Consider the following 22,085-nt stretch of genomic DNA (forward strand, 5'->3'; position numbering starts at 1 on the left):
GGTAGGTAGGCCTGACCAGCCCAGCCAACAACCCTACATACGCACAACGCCCACAATGCATCCCTCACATGTTGCATGCATCCTCGTGTCTAGTACCATCATAGATCAGATAATCATAACTATTGAATTTAACAACTGAGACTGCTCAACCGTCCATTTTATGGCTCTTGTCCAAACTGAAAAGGATACCATCAAATAAGTTGATGTAATTGTCCAAAAATGCAAATGGCATAGACTCTCAACAGCCTAGATCAATTTCCATGCATACAATGGATGTTTTGTGTACTATCCAAGGAATGATACTGAGAGGTACCCAGAGTGTCCTTTGACAAAGGGTTAGATTTGAAACTTGGTCCTGGTGGAAAGGATTTGATTTCTCATAACTCTAGGGAAACAAGAAAGAGCTACTAGTCTCAGAAAAAAAAAAAAAAAACTACACGAATGTTTTTAGACATAACAAGAGTACACACATCCAAAACATGGAAAATATAGATGTGGTGCATTTTATTCAGAACAGTGCAGGTGGGTTTTAACATGTGCCAGAGAGGACATGTCAGTCGCGGAACTCATCCATGAATGCTTCGTGAAAGGCCGTTAGGCGAGAGACGATAGCTGGGATCTTATCCTCTTGCGGTAGGATCGTGCACCTTACATGCCAAGTGCCTGGGACCTTTTCCATGCCAAACACAAAACAAACAGTCTCAATCACAAATAACCAAAACATGAAAGGTTATGATAGATTTCAATGCAGTTACTAATTAAAGCACCCAGGTGAACAAACAAAGTGGATTTCAGTCATGAAATCATTTGGGGGGGGGGGGGGGTGTGCGCATTGAATCAAATGGATGTTCTGGTTGCTGAAAACACACATGAGAATTGAAGGGGGACTCATGCATCCGGATTCACCACCACACGTGCTAATGTGGTACACAACATAACCATTCATTTAGATGGGCCACTGTGCATGTGCACAAAAGTCAGGCCACCATACTCATCAAATGAGCCACACATGCATGTTGAATGTGGAGCATTGTCCTTTTTTTTCACCATCCTTTTCCGTGCACATGTACCACCCACCTGATCTTCCAGCCAGGGCACAACTTGCTGGGGCCTGCCTTGCAAACTCCATAGACCTCGCATACACATGGAGTGTTGGCACAGGTGGGGTAAGCCCAGATGTGCAAGTGCCGTTGGAAGGGCTTAACACGCATGCCATATTCCCCAAAACCATGACATTGCCATTCATCGGGCAGATGAAACATTACATGGAGAAATGCCACACTTGTATATAATAATTCCATTACCTCATGGCATATCTGTTGGATCAATGGCCATGCAGCCCTGTTAATCCTAGCCTTTCCTGGTGGAGACCCCCAGGCGATCCCCACATCAGCTTGTTAATCAAGCTTCTAATCGGTTTTATTTTATATTACTACTGTTTTATTATTTTCAAACCATTTTTTAACTGTTAAAAAGGGAGATCAACATTTCCGAAATGAGACGGCAGTTTCATCTTGGGAGAGTTGATGCTCTGACAGTAATACTGGTGGATTAGAGTCTAGAGAAGGGGATCAGCAACCACAAAAGGAACGAGAGAACAAAAACAAAGCCAAGTAGAGCATTCTCCCAGATCACCAGCCTTCAAGACACTTCCCTCTTTCCAACGATGTTTGAGGCTCCAGATTGTAGAGTGATGCCATAGACTATACACTGCATGCTGATCGCCTTTTTAACATATGGGTGTTTAGAAGGCCATTTGATCATTTTAGAAAAGGGAAAAATCAGTCATTTACTGCCAAAGGTTTGGGAAAATGACAGCTAATCTTATTTCCTGACCAAGCATGCACGTGCCAATTCAAAAATCCTAAAACTCAATGACAAGAAAAACTCACCTGCCCAAATCCCGATCCAGGGACAACGACAACTCCAGTAGCATCAAGAAGGCGGTGAGCATAGAATGCATCTGGGGCTTTTTTAGCAGCTTCAGCGGCTTTGATCGCTTTCTGGGGCAGGTGAAGCCATGGAAACAGATACATTGCGCCCTCGGCTTTGTTGCAAGTAACGCCTTCTAAACTGTTGAAGGCATCTTCTAATGTCTGCAATCATTTCAAGAATGCCGAGTATGATTTCCGGTTAAATGGCTGAAGTTAATAAATTTGCTCCCACAATGTCATAAGGACATTTGGATAACCATTAGATCATAAATATGGCAGCAATGACTCAAAAGCAAGAATTCATTCAAGAAATTGATCTAGCCATGAGGCCTCAGGATATGGTCCGATGCAGCAGTCCCTACAAGTGTGGGCATGTTTCGGTGATCTAGAGTTAACCTGATGGGCCCCACCACAGATGGAGGATGCCACAAAAATCTTCCAGAATGGAAGATCCATCTGATATTTGGCATTGTAGCTATATATCAAGGAAACAGCACGTCAGGACACAACATAGCCACTTCCTAATGCATTGGTACCGTATAGTTATTTCTTCATAAACTACTAGAGGTTAGATGAGAAAAACCCAAGTTATTCTCCAACTGACCTTTGCACGCCTTCCTAGAGATGAAAGAATCCCATTCTTCTCAGCAGAAAAGGATTTGAAGGATTTGTCTCCGACCTGCATATTTGTAAAAAAGAAAGAAAGGAAGGAAGTTGGAGGTGAAAATCCACCCACTCAACAGACTAGCTAAAATATGTAACATGGTTGTCCTGGATTCAAATCTTCTTGAATCGGGAGGAATCATGGATTCTATATACTTCTCAGTCTTACTATTACCACAAAGTTATAGAAGAAGAAAACGAAGAGGAGAAAAGAAAAAGAAAAAAGAAAAAAAACTGATGACAGTGGATTCACCTTGGGTGGATTCATGACGAGACTCGCAAGAATCTGACCAGAGATGTTCGAACAAAGATTGACAGATGCCACCTTGTAAATCTGTTCCCTTACATCAGCACTGAAACCAGTGACTTCCATGTAACCCCCTCTTTTTCCACACTCTCCGTGGTACCCTGACAGCCAAAAATTAAAAAATCTTATTTCTAAAATTCAAGCATAATTCTCGAGTTTCTATTAGACTCTAGAAATTTTGTCACTTGAAAGATGGTAATTATATACCTTTAGAAACTGACTGGAATGATACGAGAGCAATATCTTTTTCACCATATCCCATTGACCGGGATATCTTCTTGAATGAATTGAACTTCTTGTTATCGATGTAGATATTTTCCTGGTATACCTGCAAATTTCCAAGTTTGGCAGAAATGCAAATGTTCAAAAACTCTCACATCAACATGAGTGAGCCAACACGGGTGACGCAGGACAGCACTAATTATGATGCATGCTCATGGACACAATTAAATAGCGGAAATAAAATGAATAAATGATCTAAAATTCTAACAGTAATCATCATAACTGAGAAAATCATAAAGGAAACATGCAATGGAGCGGGCCATCACTACAACCATGGATTATGGAATTCAATTACTACTTAGGTTGGATCCGGCGAGGGATGAGACCTCCCGATCTTGCATGGTCACACCCAATCGATCAACGAAGAACACTAGTCCGAAGAACCAAGAAGTTTCTCAGATTAGGGATTTGAGAATTTGGGGGTTTAGGGTTTAGATCGGTTCTCAAGATTTTGATCGAAGAAGGATTAGCCAAAACTGGAAAATAGAAGGAAGAAAATTATTACCTTAAAGAAGTTAGAGGGGCACAAGAAGAAATTAGAAGAAGAAGATCAAGAGAAGAGAAGAAACACCATTAGAGAGAAGAGAGGAAGGAGGCAACCAAAGGGTTTGCTTTTCATTTTGCTTTTCATTAATCAATAGTTAAATTCGAGTTTAGGGCTTTAGCCCACTTAAATAAGCAAATAAAGACATAAAATTACTAAAACACCCCTAGAATAAGCAAATAAAGACATAAAATTACTAAAAGACCCCTAACTAAGTCAAAAACACGCAAATAACATAAGTACGGGAAAGTTTGGGCGCTCGGTCTTTTTTCTCCAATCTTCTTTCACATGTGTCTTCCCTGAGTGGGGTCTTCTATATGTCCAATCACATGTGAAAGGTTTTCAGCTCCTCAATAGTCGCCTATCCACAAGGACGACACTTGTGATTGGCGCTTTCTTCGTTGGTACACCTTGAATGCGCTTGTGTCCGCATCAACGAGTCTTCTAGGCTCGCTCTAATCAACTCAATGTAATAAGCCTGTCATCAAAGGGCTGGGCCTAGATTGGTCGATCGCCAGATTGTGAACTGGTCGAGCGACTCAGGCCTGGCTCAATGAAACCCTACAATTGATTCCAACTTGGAACTCAAAGACTGATTTTCAGAGTGAAATTGTTGGGTTTTACATCTTCTTAATGGGAGAGTAGAAAATTGAAATGGGGAAAACTGATTCGGAATTGCTCTAACTGACAAGCTTGAGTGGCCACCCACCTCATCTGCGAGAAGAACTAGACCTTCTTTCTTGCAAAATTCCACAATCTCCCGCTGGTTGTCTTCTGCAAGAACCTGCATGAATGGAAGACACAAGTTATTAAAAATCAGAAAACAAAAAAGAACCATTCAGCCACTTTCCAAGACAAATAAAAACAGCTGCTTTTTGAGGCTCATCTAACAGACATGGGAAGCCTGACATGCCTACTTGTCTGAACAATCATATGATAGCAACAAAAATACATTACTAGAAAATACAAATCCATATAAGACTTTGAAAGTAGAAAAGCTCAAAAAATATATTCCATGGTTAAACAAGATATATGACAGCATAAAGAATGGAAAAAGATCTTTTTTTCTTTTTTTCTTTTTTCTTTTTTTTTTTCTCTTGGTTTGGCATCAAGGCCACTGCCTACATCAACGCCCATGGTAAGACTCAATCCCAGGCTACACCATGCCAGGATAATACTGCTCTAGGTGAAAAAGGAGTGGAAAAAGATTAACTGAGGGTCTTTCTTCTAATAGTTCAATTCATGTGGGCCAAACATGAGTGCCCTCACAATTTTAAGAGAAAAAATTAGGCAAATTTCACCCAAACAAAACACCTTTCTTTGTAATAAAGATATATTAAACTAGAAGGGCAAACGAGTCCCGGATCCAAAGGAAAGGTCTTTGGCCCTAGATCAAGTTAAGCATGCAGCTGCAGAAAGATCACTCTAATGAGATAAACGTGTGTTTAACCATTTGGTTAGTGTTTAAACAGGGGGAAAAAAAAAAACCATTAGTTAGTGAACTTCCAGCACTTCTTCCAAGACAAAAATTCATCCATTAAAATTTCATAAGGTGAATCGTATTTTTTCTTCTTTAGGAGGCGAAGAAGAAGAAGAAGAAGAAGAAAACACGACCATGGTGGAGGGAACTCAGAATATGGCAAGTATTCCCCTTCCGAGATTGCCAGCAAGTCTCAGTCATTTTAAAACACACAAGAATGTTCTCAAGAATACCAGCATTGCCTAAATATTCTACAAAGCACATCTTCCAATATGCTTAAAGAAGAAAAAAGAAAATCAGCTTCATGTCCTCTACTAATCTCCTCAAGGCAAAACAAATACGTATATGAAACTTGTCAGCACTCTCACCTGCCCAGTTGGGTTGCCGGGATTTATGACAACGAGGGCCCTGACAATTATACCCTTGGATCGAGCAGCTTCCAGTTGCTTCTTAACCTCAGAAACTTCTAACCCCCACCCTGTCGCTTCATCAAGGTAGTAAGGTACCTGAAAACCAGACCAATTTTATTTTATTTTATTTTTTTAAAATTCATCACTCTTTACCATAGTTTTGAAACTCCTTGACTCAACTTGATATTCAACTGGTTCGTGTTGACTCGAATGCTCGATTCAACTCAACTAGATATTTAGATATTAAAGTGGGATTAATTTTTAGATACTTAGAAAAGTACCAGTACAAAAGTACACAATTAAATCACAAACTAGAAGTGTGGCTTGCTGGTTAATGCTGGTATCACTCTTGTGTCATGTTGGGAGTTCAAAGCCCAGGTTACTATTTTAAAAAAGAACTTACTTGGCAAGCGACTCAAATCAACGTGTCGAGTCAACTGAGTAGGTGAGCTAACTCGATTAGTCAGTTCGATTCTGGACTGAATCAAGCTCATCAGTGAGTTTCACAGTGACTCAAGCCTGATTCCTGATCAAGTTGATTTGACTCAAACGAGTTTCAAGTCGAGTCGCAGAGTTTTAGAACTATGCTCTATACTGATATTCAAAAACTCAGAACAGACTTGCAAATCAGCTGAGCTAGTGTAAAACTTCAGCATAGATCGGCTGAATCAATCAACTTGGAGTTTGGACACTACTAGAAATACAGCTAAACCAAGTTGACTCAGGCAAGTTCCAAGTCAATTGGCGAGCTTTTGTACATTGATTTTTAACTATAACGACTAAAGCAGACTCCAGAATCTGCAGAAACAACATACAAGAGTGCCACCATGAAGGGCAATTGAGGCAGAGTACAAAGGGTACTGCGGGATGGGGCAAAGAATGCCGTCTTCCTCAGATCTTAGTAGTAACTGCATCATCATATGCACCTGAAAATAAAACAAAAATAATGACAAACAATTAGGCTTTGCGTTCCACTTATGCCAATGAAAGCTCTCACAATAAATATTAGTATTTAGTAAGCTTTAGATATATACCACAGGGCTTGCTCCATCAGTTAAGAAAATGTCATCAGCATTGGCAGGAAAACCATCACGAGTGGCAATCCCAGCTGCAATTGAATCACGTAAGCCTTTGATTCCCTGATACAAAGGAATAGGACATGGACCACGTTACCACTAACCATTGTTTTAAAGCTATGTAGCATAACGTAGCCTATACGCTACTTAGCATGCAAAAAAAAGGTGCATTTCCCCTGTAGCGTACGCAGTGTTTTAAATAGCGGTGGCGTGATGCGTAGCGCTCAGCCCTCCATAGCGTGTAGCATAAATACGTAGCGTGTAGCGTAAGCTACACGATATTTCTATTTTTTAATTTAAAAATAGGAAAAATATAATAAATAGTGAAAAAAAAGGGGTAAAAATATAAAAATACCTAAAAGATGATTCATTTGATCAGTTATAAGCATGTTCAAAAAAGTTATTAGTTATCATTATCAAAAGCCAATCCACATATATATGCCAAATCAAATAATTATCACATCAACAACTTCCTAAGCAAACCACTTTAATTAATAATGTCTAATTGAAACCACAAGTCACAATTATGAAAAGAAATAAAAATCTCATATGTTAAAAGTATCAAGTACAATACAAGTGTCACATTCCTCAACATTAGAAACAAAGAAAACATGAAAAAATAATAAAAAAACTAAAATAGTAAAAAAATACATTGTAGCTTACGCTACAGACGCTACGCGGTATGCAGCTGTAGCGTACGCTACAACCCCTGTAGCGTGCGCTACAGGGGATTTACGCTATTTGGGATGCTACGTAGCGCTACGGCCATGCTACGCTACGTAACGTACGCTATGGGCGCTATTTGAAACACTGAGCGTATGTAGGCATGCTACAAGCTATGAAGCATGTAGCTTGTGCAGCGTATGCTGCAAAATATTTAGGTTTACAAAAAACAGGTTTTAAATGCTTCTAGTTCATTTTTCTATGTAAAATGCGTGTGACACATCCTTCTCACATGTGGCAATGATGTACGGCTATTGAGACCATCCAAATCATTAGTCCTTTCTTTCTTTCTTTCTTTCTTTTTTTTTGGTTCTTAACGCACACACCCTCATACCCACACACACACCACAATGGGTACTCAAAGCCAAAACCCCATGACCTCAGTGTTTAAACTCTTGTGAGTCTACCACTAAGCCATGAGTAGGGACCCACTGTAGGTCCTATTGTAGATGGAGAATATCTGAATATGTATCCATTTCAAACAATCTTAACCATATCTGTAAATGGGCCTCCACATGTACGGCTATGGACTTGTGACTATTATAAATTGTGTAAAACTCACATTTTAACAAAAGTCTTAAAAGGTAAGGGTTTTGAAAGAGGGCTTTCTCGAAACCCTAGTAATCGACACAAGCTGGCCCCCAAATCTGAATTTTCAATTCTCTCAATCCACAAAGCCATTGAGGAGGAGATTTTGACCGATCAATCAACCCTACAAGAAGGTCCATTTGTTGTACTTTCAAAAGCATTGGAGCCCAAACAAAAGGAGGGGAGGGGGGAATCAAACTTCCCCCTTTTCACATCCACATAGCTACGAAACTCAGAAGTTCAGGTTTTTTAATTGATTGAATCTCATGTTTGATAGAGGTATGTTCTTGCCCCTTAATATCTCTCAATGAGTTCTTTTTCGTTTCCGATGAAATTTATGGTTTCATTTTGGAAAATTTCTTTCTTTCTTTCTTCATTTATTACGAGGTCAGTTGTTGAGCAATGTTTTTTTTTTTTTAAGGATAACGAAGATTTCATTAAAAGGAGAAGAAAAACAAGACAAAAGGAGAGGGGCCGCTGAGAAAGCGAACCGCCTAGGCTCCTACGAAGAGAACATTACAACCCTTAAGGGAATCGACATTAACAACCCAATCTATGATCAAATGTTTAGCTCTTCGAACCAGAAATTCGCTCGACTTAAGATTCATTTCTGAAAATTCTTCTGTTTCTTTCTTCCCAAACTGTCCACTAGGTAGCCAGGAGAGCTAATGCAGAGCCATTTTCACACCGGGCTCGAGTGGGGTTGCTTGTGGGATGCAGGGGCACACTCGGGGTGGGCAGGGCCCACGGGGGAGGTCTCGTGTTCGAGACTCCTCACCGGGGGTGATTAATGAGCATTTCATACCGGGCTCAAGTGGGGTAGCCTGTGGGATGCGGGGACACACTCGGGGTGGGTGGCCCGTGTGATGTGGTACCCATGTAATTTGAGGCCCGCGAGGGAGGTTCGGCCGAAGTCCTAACCCATGAGATGTGGGGCCTGGGGTATGAGATAAAGGGATTAATTCGTCATACTCTAACAATTTGAGCTTTTAGAGCAAGTGGTTAGTTGTCATGCATCAAATTAGTATCAGAGCGGGAGGTTTCGTGTTCGAGACTCCTCATCGAGAGTGATTAATGCAGGAGCATTTTCACACCGGGCTCGAGTGGGGTCCCCTGTGGGATGCAGGGGCACACTCGAGGTGAGTGGGGCCCACGGGAGAGGTCTCGTATTCGAGACTCCTCACCGGGGGTGATTAATGCACATTTCACACCAGGCTCGAGTAGGGTAGCCTGTGGGATACAGGGACACATTTGGGGTGGGTGGCCCATATGAGGTGGTACCCATGTGATTTAGGGCCCACGAGGGGGGTTCGGCTGAGGTCATAACCCATGAGATGTAGGGTCTAAGATATGAGATAAAAGGATTAATTCGTCATACTCTAACAGTTCAAGCTTTTAGAGCAAGTGGTTAATTGTCCTGCATCAAGGGCTAGTCTCCAAATAGGGGTCCTTTGTTTACCTAGGCTGACACCATGCCATGCCATAAGTAATTGGGTTGAGGAGAATGGAAAGGTCGAATTGATGCCAAAGGGACCCAAGATATGAGGCCAGATATGATGGATGAAGGGGCAGTGAATAAACAAATGATCTACCATATCTTCGTTCGCCATGCAACAAGGGCAGATATTCGGAAGGATCATGCCCCTTTTCCTCAAGTTGTCGATCGTAAGAACCTTGTTTTTACCAACCAACCACCCAAAGAAAGAAATCTTTGGAGGGGTCGCATAATACCAAATCTGGCTAGTGGAGATATCATCTTGAAGGGAGCGAGAGCTGACCAGAATTTTGTAAAAGGATTTGACCGAAAACAGACCTATTTTTTCAGCTTTCCAAATTAATTTGTCTTCACTTGGGAGGTTCAGTTTGCTATTGGCTCAAGGAGGGCCACGAACTCAGAAACCTCCCAGTCCTGGAGATTCCTCCTGCAAATTGGGTTCCAGACCACATTCCCATCGAAAACAGAGAAGAAATCAACAACTGAAGAGTTCTGATTATGAGAAATACGATAGACATTTGAAAATTCATCTTTAAGGAGAGTCTCCCGCCCAAGAATCTTCCCAAAAGCGGACTTTGCGACCGTTACCAATAGCAAAATCAACCCCTTGCAGAGCCTTTTTTTTTCCATAGAAAGAATGCCCCTCCATAAAGCCAATGCTCTATAAGAAGAGGAATCTTTAGACCACCAACCGCCCGGAGAGCTGCCATATTTGCTTTTGATTAGCTTGTTCCAAAGACGCCCATTTTCATTCCCCAATCGCCAGGTCCATTTGCCAAGGAGATTGTTCATAAAACATTTTATTGCGTGGGGCTTGTTGTGGTATGCGTATGACATGCATCCAACCCATCCAACCATCATGTAGGCCACCATGCTAGGGAGGTGGTGCATTGTTTTCTATTGCGTGGGCCCCACTACGGTGTGTGTATGGCATGGAATTCAACTTTGTCCAGTCCATTATGTGGGCCACCACTCTCTACAGTAGTGGTTTTCTGGTGGTTTGTTTCATGTAGTGTGTAGTCTCCATCATGTGTCCACATGATGACGATGGCTTACATATAAATGGAGTGGATTTTGATAAATTATAGTTAATAATTTGCTTTGAACATGGTTTTACTTGAAATCATGTAATACTTTTTAGTTTTGAGTTTTTTTTATGCTTTTTTTAAACATTTATTCTTACTACTTATCATATTTTCTTTTTTCTTTTTTCAATAAAAAATAGAAGTACGGTGTATAGCTTATACTACACGTCATAGAGGGTTGAATGCTATACAATATGCTACACACTATTTAAAACACTACCACTTGCCAATGAGAAATCCAGTTCACCTAATTTCACGCTAGGGGGTGCGGCATGTGTAACGCAAGTGGAGAGAGAAAATCCAGTTCACATTTTTGCATGTAAAATGTGAGCCATTTCGTGGGCTTTTGCAGGTGAAATCTAAGCCGTCCAATGAACACTGGCCATATTTTTAAGTTCCTAAAATAACTTTTAGTTTTACTTCAAATGTCTTAACATGTCCTTAAAATAGTCAAGGTTCTCCATCTAGAACAACTAATTGCAAAGGCAAAAATGTCTAAGACCTACTGGCATATATATAGTAGAGATTGCTGCACTGGTGGAGTGTGATCTTACCTGACTGTGACTATATGCACCGGTAGCTCTACTGGGAATCTGGTTCAGAATCTGCCTAGCTCTTGCTATGGCATCCAAACTGCAGGCATCCAATAAGGAGTTCATCATACAAAAAAAAATCAAAGCACAAAAGGTTAATAATAGAACCCACAATGACTGCAATGCAACTTGCAAATGTTCGTTCAATTATTAGATAATGAAATGGTGGGCGACATCACAATACCAAGAACTCATGATGGCTCACACGGAAAAATTATCTCCTCATTTGACATGAGGAATTCTACTATTGCGTGCATGCTTCACAAAGTTTCATGAAGCATGCACCAGAACACCGGATATTGTGAATGTGATCATTTGTGTACAGTAATCAGAACCATCATTTGGTGTGCTGCCTTTTGGATAGGCCACAGCCCATGAAGCAAATGAATCAGAGTATTGAAGTCAAATGAGTTCATTAAAAATAGCCGCTTATTTAAAAAATAATAATCAAACACATGCCAACCAAAGTGGTCATCAAATCATAGTGATTTTAGGGCGTGTTTGGATTTCGGGCCCACGTGGTACTATAATGTAAACTGGCGTAAATAGTACGTTTCCGGTGTTTGATTTCGAATTAAAAAACGGGGCGTCCACGACCGACTCGAGTACGACGCCGAACCAACTCTTCGCTTCCACGCGTTACTGCTATCAGTGTACAGTGCGTTGGTAAGAGCGATGGAGTCATTACACTGCACCACCAAATCAAAGAAAATTTTTTCTTTCTACGTTCTTATTCCTGCGGACCATCATTCTCAGGTGATCTCTCCCTCGCCCTATCTGGATCATCAGCAGGTGGACCACGCCATATGAATAGGGCAGTAATTGGAAATCAACCGTTAAAAGCCTCCTGAGGGCAACTATATTGATGATCCAGATCGTCAGATTTGCAACAATGTCATTTCTACGGTGTACAACTCAATGAAATCGGATTGGCAAGATGACCTTGCCACTGGCCCCGTGGCTGGTGGTCGGTGCTCTGTGGGCCCCACCATCATGTATTTGTTTCATCCATTCCATTCATCCATTTTTTCATATCAATTTATTGCTTGATCCCAAATATAAGAGGGATGTAAATCTCATGTGGACCAGACGATTTGAAAACAGTAGGCATTGGATATCCCCCGTTAAAATCCTCGTAAGACCCACTGAACTGTTTATTTTATATCCGAATATGTTCAGTAGGTCATGCAGGTCCAGATGATGGGAAAAAAAACAAAAAACAGATTCATCGAAAACTTTGATGGCCTTGAAAGTGTTTTTAATGGTCGACGTTGATCATACACTATTCCCTGTTATGTGGTCCACCTGAGATTGGGATATACCTCATTTTTAGTATAGTACCGTAAAATGATGTGTAAAGATAGATGGAGGGCATGGATGAAACACATACAGTCAATGGTTGGGCCCACAGAGGACCGACCACCAGCCATTGGCTGGTGTCAGGGGGTAGTAGCCAATCCATTTCCTGTAACACTTTGTCGTACTTCATAATAACACATGTACGCAGTAGAACGGAGACTCTATTCCCAAACGTGGACACTGTTTGGCACAACATCTACATGGACTTAGTAGCTCGTAACCAAACACCATGGTTGTTGACCGTCATTTCAACGTGAACCATGCTACAGTGACTGACATACCGTGACCGTACAGATATACAATGCAAAACAATACTATACGTTAATCCAAACACGCCCTTAATGTAGCTCAGGTTGAGGGTCAACCCGAGCCCAACCCAACCTCAAGAGGACCCAGCCCAAATTCCAATCCAAGGTGCCCAACCTGAACCCAGTCCAAATTCCAACATACTCAACCCAACCCAACTCAAATACATGTGATTATTTCCAAACTTGACCTAACCCGACTTGAATTTGCTCAACCTGAACCCAAACTTGATGTCAAATCGGGTTAGCGTTTTCCAACCCTAACCCAACCTGAGGACCTTGACAACATGAGCGTGGGTTGGGTCAATCTGGCTTGGGTTGACCCTAACCCAAGTTGCAGCACTATGGTCCCCCAGATAAACGGTCACAATCAACATAAATATCCGCCAAGTGTACAGCTGGGAAAACACTTCATAGAAGTCCTACAAAGAAAGCTACATAATAGCATTGTCTCTCACACGGTAAGTCATATATACTATATGCCTATTCCAGTAAGTCATATATACTATATGCCTATAGTATGAACATAATTCTAGTACCTGAACAAGCCCTGAGTTTCTTCTCTGTCCAAGATGGAAGGATGGTCACATAATGCAAGAACCTGAGAAAAACGGAATGAGAAAATCAAGATAACTCAAAGCTAACTGTGCATGCTGACATTTCAATTGAAGAGTTGCAAGTTACCTCTCGAAAGAAGGTAATTGGCTGCTGACCAAGGGACTGAGGATTTCCAATATTGCAGTAGAGTATCTGCACAATAAATGGCAAACTTCAAATGAAGCTAGGACAAAACAACCTAGCCATAAACACATCCACATACATACTCCAAATAATAATTATAGGACACATCTTTCATGCTTAAACATATGTATTGCAAGCATTCAAGGCAACCTACATACATAGACAAACAACTGGATAAAATGCAGACATAAGCATTCACCACTACATACTCTTTGCGTCTGTCGGTCCCTATGTGTGTGAGAGTAGTGGGGTGGGGTGCATACATGACTGAGGCAAATGTACTGCTAATGCCCACAGAGGCATTTCCACTATCCAACTGAATTCTTGCATTACACAAGGTTAAAGGGTTTGCTCTGGGAATTACATAGATGGGAAACATTTTATTTGTATTCATCATCCCTGTGTGTATGTAAGTAGTCATGTACATAATGAACAATTGCGACATCAAATCAACAATGGAAGTGCTAATATTGCCTTAGATAACCAAGGCACATGTATTGCAAACATCCTGCACTGAGGGAGGTTTTCTTTACAGAGAGAGCGGGTTACTCTGTTTTGACTATCCCAGCAAAACTTTTGGATGCGACAAGTATAGATGCTTGCTCTAGGATTTATGTCATATCATGGGAAGAATCATCGTCACCATCTAAGCCTTATCCCAACTAATTGGGCTCAGCTACACAAAACCTCTTCTGCCATTCTACTCTATCAAGAACCATATCCACACTTAAACCATGGGTCATCAAGTCTTTTCTTACTAATTAAAGGTAATGCCAAACTAATTAAACAAGCAGAGGGAGTACTCAACCACACTTGATGACTAAGGCAGGTGTACACCAGAGTAAAATCCCGTGAATCTGTATCAAGTCTCAGCAGGTAACTACTAAGTGAAATCCTTGAACTAGACCACATCGGCTGGTTAATGGAGCTGTCACAGACTCACAGTTGGTGAGGTCCCTTGTAATCAATAAGGAGAAACATATGGTTGGTGAAAATAGTCCATTCGGGTGTAGTAAACACCCTGATTATAGGCGCTCGCCACATTACACGCGGAACCTACTCTTGTTGTCCGACCCGCTCATTGAGCCGCTATGGCTGACCCTTTGTTGCAATGCTGAGATTTGGCATTAAATGTCTCGGTATACTCAATATCTTCATTAAATGTCCAGTCATCTCGCAATAAATGATCACCTAATTATGGTGCCATTGACAAATAAGTCTGCAACTTTGCCTTAGATGCACTGCAAGAAAGATGCTGCCAAAGCTTGGGTTACCAACTTCCTTCAGATAAGACTGTGGAAGGGAGAGGCTTTGGATGCAAAGATGAGATGCCATAGTTCTGAAAGGGCAACCATGGGGTGCCAGAGAAAAAAGATGCTGAAAGGCCTGGGCAAGGGCGACATGATTCATCGTCAACACATAAAAATTCAAATGAGGATGAGAACCCAGCATTGGTTGCCCATAACAACACGTGCTCACAGAAACCATGTCAGTACATGTAATCTCATGTAATGATCGTCTGGAAAGGCAATCCGGCTTAGAAAGGCAGTTCTAATAACAGACCTTGGAAAGCTGATTATTATATGTGGCCATAGAAATATTCTGAAAAAATGGACACCCGGATGTAATAACAACCAGACAATAGCAACTAGAGGGGACTGTAAGGCAAGATCAACAATCTCTGCAACAAGGACATGTCCTTTATTAGATGACAGGTTGAATATTGCCAATGTTTTTTTTTTTTCATTTTTATACCAGTTTATAGAATCCGTACCAACCTCAATAATTATTTTTTAGACTTGGCAATAAAACACCATAAGACTCAAATACACTAAGGACCCTCCCACTCTGCTACACATTGGTGGGTATTATTCCTACCCATATGATATGCTTCACCTTTTTATCTTTCAAATATCCCTCAGGATATAATACTTGACTGGCCTTTTCATCTCTCGTGATGCCACCTTCAATGAAAATAAGACAAATCTAAGATTGTTCTATTCTTCCAGATTTGGAAAAATTACAAAAAGCAAAGAAAGAAAGACACAAACACTATTGAACCTAATTAACAACATTTAACCTAATTTGAACTTTTAATTTTATTTTCATAATTTTCTTATTTTAGATTGTTGATTGACTTAAATATTACATATTTTTCAATACCTCAATATATTTGTACATGTGTTTCCATCTCAGGCCTCCGTCAGATTGTGCCCGGAAATAAAGCACATCTCTTTCAGAGTTACAACATGTAACTAACAAGGTATAGGAGAAGAAGAAAGAGAATATTAATTAAATGTGGTCAAGATTTCAATAGCAACCAAACATGGGAGAATCAAATAACTCTGTCCATGAAGCAATTTCTTGGTTAATTCACTAATAACAGCACAAATCATCCCAAGATCAGTACAACCACTATTTCAAATGCCCATTGAAAAGGAAAAAGGAAATAATGATACCTCGTCAAAGGGGTGAGAGCCTGGCTTTTCTTGTAATTCTTGTTGCAAACGCTGCAAAGCAAAAACAATTCAGAAAAAAATATTCATCAGATGAATTTGATTCTAAAAAGGTCATGATTTTCGTTGACCTTTCTAGCTGCTTAACGCAGTATCAGCAGTCTACAACTTACAACCCATAAACTTAAAACTTCTCCAGAAAATAAAGTAACCACAACATGTTCCAGATTTGTTTGCCAAAGGTCAGTTCAATGTTCACAGCACCTTTAACGTTTACAGTTGTCTCAACTGATTTGAGACAAACTAGTTGATTTTGAGGCCCTTTTGGATTGGTGGAATCCAAAATTTTGATTTGGAAAGAAAAAAGTCACATCCGACAAAACTGTGGATAAGAAAATATGTGAAGAGGAATCCTAATTCCTAGTAATCCAAATCCCTCAAAAAGGTGATTTTCAAAATTACTTTGAAATGATAAAAATCCGAACCGGATTAACATGGATTCCTTGCCAACAGTTAAAAAGGTGACCGTTACTTATGTGCCCCCCCCCCCCCGGCTCTCTCTCTCTCTCTCCCCCTCTCCATCCGCCACCCGACACACCCTCTTCTCTCCCTCTCTCTTCTAGTGGGGCCGGCCACTTATGTGGCCCACCCAAGGCTCGGAATTACCTCATTTATAGCCAAAGTATAAATTTTAATGGGCTTGTTACAATGATATCTAAAATGACACACGTGCATGCCATTTTAGAGTAATGATTTACTTAATCAAATTCAAGTTCCTTTGAATACATTACCAAATTCCTTTTTATTCAAAATCCAAGCTGCCATACACAATTTTGTGACTCCATAGGATTCCAAATACGGGCCACCAAACACAATTGAAGATTCCAAATCATTTCGATTCCGGTGTAATTGTGATTTGGATTCCAATGCATTCCAAATACATGGTGCCAAACAAGCCCTAAATGTTATTTGCCTTTTATTTTCTACAATTACCAAGAAAACATGGAACGGTCAATGGTTCAAAGTGATATCTATCTCTCATAAAGTGTGGAAATGAGGGTTAAGTTTTCTCGAGAAAAAAGGAAAACACCATTTTTAAAAAATAGTTTTCCATAGGTTACTTTATTGTCACAATAGGCAGAAAATGTTCTATGGTTACCTTCTGGATTCCGCCAATCCAAACAGGCCATAACATTATTGTTTGGAGTTTGGAGACGGTACTAGGAACCTGGCTTCAGCCAAATCTCAAGTTGACCAGCAAGTTTTTGGATAGTGTCACTTCAATTTTTGATGCAACAAAAAAAGAAGCCTATAAAACAAGACATGTAACCAGACCTCTTTTTTTCTTTTTTTTTTTGGTTAGAACCCAAGGTGTTTTAAATAAGAATCCAACGTGAACAATTATAAGAAGATCTATTGTTGAGCATTCACAATCCTCATGTTCAAGAATGAGTTCTATGTGCTTTGCTTTTGTGGTGGTGCATTGTATTAGTGACCTGGGTCAGCATGCTTTCCATTAGGAAATGATAATATCAAGAGAAGGGAGAAAATCTTCCAATGAATTCTCAATTTGGAATACCTGGGCATGGGTAACAATCTCTCCACGGACGGCATACTCACATTTTAGAACCTGATGAAAGAAAAAGAAAAAAGCATTCAGAAGGAAGATAATAACCCAAAAACCACAACAGGAGCACATAAACAAGAGATTCAGTATGGGTTAGAAATCTGACACTTTCCAAAAAAGAAAAAAGAAAACATATTGATCACCAAAAGCATGAAAGCGAAAATCAGCTATTGAACCAGGTGGACCAACTAATACATACAAGGAAAAAAGAAACAGAAGGGAGAACATGCAAAGCCCAACACGAAATGTATGACTAATTAATCAAAAACACATATCCCAATTCAGATAATTATCAAACAAAAGGGTGGCATAGAAAAAGAAAATAGAATAGTGGTCTGAGACAAAACAAAACCATTCAATTAAATATTAGTAATCAGCCCAAAACCAAAAATCATAGAACTGAAAGAAGCATCCGGTGCAGAATACAAAATAGAAAATAATATAACATATCCATGCAAGCAAAGACCAAAAGAATTAAATGAAAAGTATAAACCCCAGATTAAGAATACACAATAAAACATACTTATATAAAATAAAACGAAGTAAAAGAAAAGACTAAAAAAAAAGGAAGCTAAGAACAGAGATGCAGAGAGACAATAAAACATATCAATGGTCCAAAAAACAAGGAATCAAATTTTATTTTATTAAAAAAAAAAAAAAGATAACACCTTTAAATTAACGAAAGCGAAATATACAAGCACATTAATATTCAGCTCAAACCAACTAAATTAGAGGAAAATACAAAAAACCCAGGTGCAAAAATACAAAATAAAATACACCCAAGTACTAAAAAGCACAGAGAGAGAGGCTAAAAAAAACACCAAATCAAGCAGACCCAGTATTCAATTTCAAAGAAAAAAACTCAGATATGGAACTTTAAAAAATGAAATAAAAAAGAAGACACTAATCTAAGCAAATAACCAAAGTAATTAAGAAAGAGAAGGACTCCATACAGAAAGACAATAAAACACACCCATGTAATTAAAAATAAATAAAATCCCAAAACACAAGGAACAAAATATTATTTTAAAAAAAAAAACACACACCAGCAGATTAATGAAAGCCAAAAAGTAAACGAAAAGAAAACATAAGAATCCAATATAGAAAAACCAAAGTAATTAAAAATACTATAAAAAAAAAAAAAAAAAAGACAGATAAATCAGATGCAGAAACACAAACAAAACATACTGAAGTAATCAACATAACCTGAAAACAAGAAAATCAGATAGAGAGGGAGACAGAAAGAGAAAGAGAGTACCTTTGGATTGATGGTTTCAACAGTAACAGGAGAAGATGTAGCGGAAGACATTGCAGCAGCAATAGAAGAAGAAGGTAATGAGACTCAGATGAAACAGAGTTTCGCGCTTTATACGCGGGCGGATTTCCGCATCGTCGCAACTGCTGATCCACGGTTTTCGTCTGAAACGATTCGGCCACGTCAAAACCAGCGACTCTCTCTTTGATACTCCGGCGGAGTGTGATGGATGATACGCGTGCGCTTAGAAATTAAAGATTGCATACGTGGCAGAAGAACAATTCAAACTAAAACTACCAAAATTATGGCCGCTAGTGCATGAACAAAAAATTAGGAACGCTTGATCATGTGACTATTGGATTGCTGAACACTGATTAGACGGTTAAAACTGAAAGCATCCAATGATCCCATTTCAACAAGCAAATGTCCACCAATCAGATGCAAGTTAACGACGGTGTGCTACACAAACCATTCGGTTGTACTTTTACTTTATTCCATGCATACGATTTCGGGTCCCTGCGTATCGAGCACGTACGCTATCAGAGTATCAAATAATTCCCCCGTTAAAAAAAAATACGAAGTTTCTCGGAAGCCCACTGAATTACGGTTCAAATGACCTCGAAGACATGCAGCAGGGTCGAGCATGTGTCGTTACTCAAATTCCGGGAGCAGCCATGCTTGTAAGGAACTGAAATATCATATCGGCTTTGTGGGGCCACTGTGATGTATGGATTTTATCCGCACCTTCTTTTAAGTTATGAGCCCAGAAAATGAGGTAGATCCATGGTTCAAATGGGCCACACCATGGGAAGAGTGGTGCTAATGACGTCCATCATTGAAACCTTTCTAAGATTGATTGTGATGAAGTTTTCAACGGTAACCATTTAATCCTCATTTTGTGGTCCACTTGAGTCTTAGAAATGTCTTATTTTTTTAGCTCATGATTTAAAATAACATGAAAATATGGATGGACAGCTCGGATAAAACCTATGCATCACAGTGGCCCCTCGGAGCCTCAGTCTGTCCCAATCTCGAGAACAGCTGAGTGGCTCAAAATGAGCAAGCCCACCCAACACGTGGTAACCAGAGCTGTTAATGGGCTGGGCTGATGCTTGTTTGGTGCGTGGGGTTAGATGGGACCATTTGGTCCCGTGAAAATTTCATTTTGGTTCGGGAAATTCAGGAAAAGCTGGGCATTAGGTGGGATGGAGTTAGCATTTGGTCGTATGTTGGTTTTTTTTTTTTATGGATTTTAAAATATATTATACACGCGGTTTTCATATTGATGCATGTGTTTTATCTATGCGCGGTCCATCCATATTTGTCTTTTACACCTGACATTCTGGCTATATATGTGTATAAGTGATCTACATTCATTGTGAATTTAATTCATTGATTACAATTTCATGGTAATTTTGCTTAATACAATGTTTTTCCCATAACAATAATTTTATCCCGAGGGATTGAATGGCTCAAATGCCATAGTATTTTCAGGCATGCAATCATTGTATAATAATGTTGTTAAGTTCATCTAACCCAATTTCATACCATTTAATCCCACGGACCAAATAAGCTGCTTTTAGGCATGGGCCCTTAGGATAGGGCTTGGACTTTTTTTTAAAGAACCCATCAACTCTGCCCTGTTTAGTATTTCTTGAGCTTTTTTCTTCTTTTTCTTTTTTAGTCATTGAGGCACACTTAATAAACAGATCAGATATTAATTGTCAGTGGACCCAGCTTGGACTGGTTTGTTTAGCTTGTCACGCACTAGCACCAGGTTAATCTTTGGCCTAGGTTTTACTTTGTGGGCTGAGCTTGGACAGACCTGACTCAATGTTGACAGCCTTAACCATTTTTTTGAGAAGACTACAAGTAAGGTTTCAGCCCAAACCTAATTTACCCATCCTGAGTTTAGGTCAAGTTGTCAAGGTTCATTGGTTGGGTTAAGTTTGGACAGCTCAACTTAATTTGAGATTGGGTTGGGTTTAGTTTTTGCAAAATCAGCTAAAGTGGGGCTATGGCTAACCCTCGATTAGATACAACCTACCCAAGTTACGTTGTTTTTTTACATACACACTCGCATCACATGGACACTAGATTCCATGATCTTAGTGTTGAAACAAGAGTCTGTTTACCACTGAGCCATCGAGTCAAACTCTATCCTAGGCAATAATGTCACAAATGGTTCATGTTGAAATGTGCGCCGGACCCTACCCTAGCTTTAATGCATCCGAAGCAGCCAGTAATAATGAAACGGTATGTATTGGGCCCTGTCCACATAGTACAAGTGATCGGTTGAATGTATAAGGATGGACTGTTTGAAAACAAAACCTTTTCAACGATTCCAACCATCACTTCTCTTCAATTTAGGATTTTGCCTGCTGATATGTGAAGTTACAGGTATTTTTACTTTGTCAGATTGATCATGTGAATCATGAGCCCACTGAGTGTGATTTTTTGTACTCAAGTAATAAATTCTCCGGTCCACTGAATGAATGGACCTGATTTGTAAGGCCCGACCCAACAACTTGAGATATTGTTCGTTTTGCTGAAGGATATGAGTTTAAAACGCGTCTTGACTATTAAGGAAGGAGCTCACTTATAGCCACCAGAACTCCAAACAACTCTTCCGATGTGAGACAGAGTTTAGCCTCTACTGTGTGCACAGTAGCCTGCCAACCACTGGTAGCTCGCTCAGGCCTTTAGGCCCCACCCACATTAACGTCTGCCCACGTGTGCTCACCTACGTGTGACCATAGTGAGGAGCGTCACAATATCCTCCACAGAGGGCAGAGCCGTCCTCGATTCTGATACTATTTGTAAGGCCCGACCCAACAGAACAAGATATTGTCCGCTTTGCCGAAGCTCATGGGTTTAAAACACGTCTTAACTGTTAAGGAAGGAGCCCACTTATAGCCACCACAACTCCAGACAGCTCTTCCGATGTGGGACAGAGTTCAGCCTCTACTGTGTGCACAGTATCCTGCGAGCACAGCAACCTACCAACCACTGATAGCTGACTCAGGCCTTTAGCCCCCACCCACATTAGCGTCTAACCACGTGTGCTCGCTCACGTGTGACCATAGTGACGGAGCGTCACAATATCCCCCACCGAGGGCAGAGCCGTCCTCGGCTCTGATACCATTTATAAGGCCCGACCCA

The 22,085-nt window shown here is 40.2% G+C and overlaps 1 protein-coding gene across 1 annotated transcript; it reads right to left on the reverse strand.

Annotated features, from left to right (window-relative positions):
- Positions 1-356: 356 nt before the first annotated feature.
- Positions 357-19,081, reverse strand: LOC131226737 (alanine aminotransferase 2-like). The gene is made up of 15 exons (XM_058222420.1): positions 18,927-19,081; positions 17,621-17,671; positions 16,045-16,095; positions 13,529-13,594; positions 13,384-13,445; positions 11,142-11,220; positions 6,655-6,759; positions 6,436-6,546; positions 5,579-5,716; positions 4,440-4,514; positions 3,112-3,232; positions 2,851-3,005; positions 2,539-2,613; positions 1,893-2,096; positions 357-670 (listed from the first exon to the last, which is right to left on the reverse strand). The coding sequence occupies exons 1-15, from the start codon at positions 18,975-18,977 to the stop codon at positions 554-556; spliced, it is 1,461 nt and encodes a 486-aa protein (XP_058078403.1). The 5' UTR covers positions 18,978-19,081; the 3' UTR covers positions 357-553.
- Between the last annotated feature and the right edge of the window lie 3,004 nt (positions 19,082-22,085).

This window comes from Magnolia sinica, chromosome 15, assembly GCF_029962835.1.
Source record: "Magnolia sinica isolate HGM2019 chromosome 15, MsV1, whole genome shotgun sequence".
Classification (NCBI taxonomy): domain Eukaryota; kingdom Viridiplantae; phylum Streptophyta; class Magnoliopsida; order Magnoliales; family Magnoliaceae; genus Magnolia; species Magnolia sinica.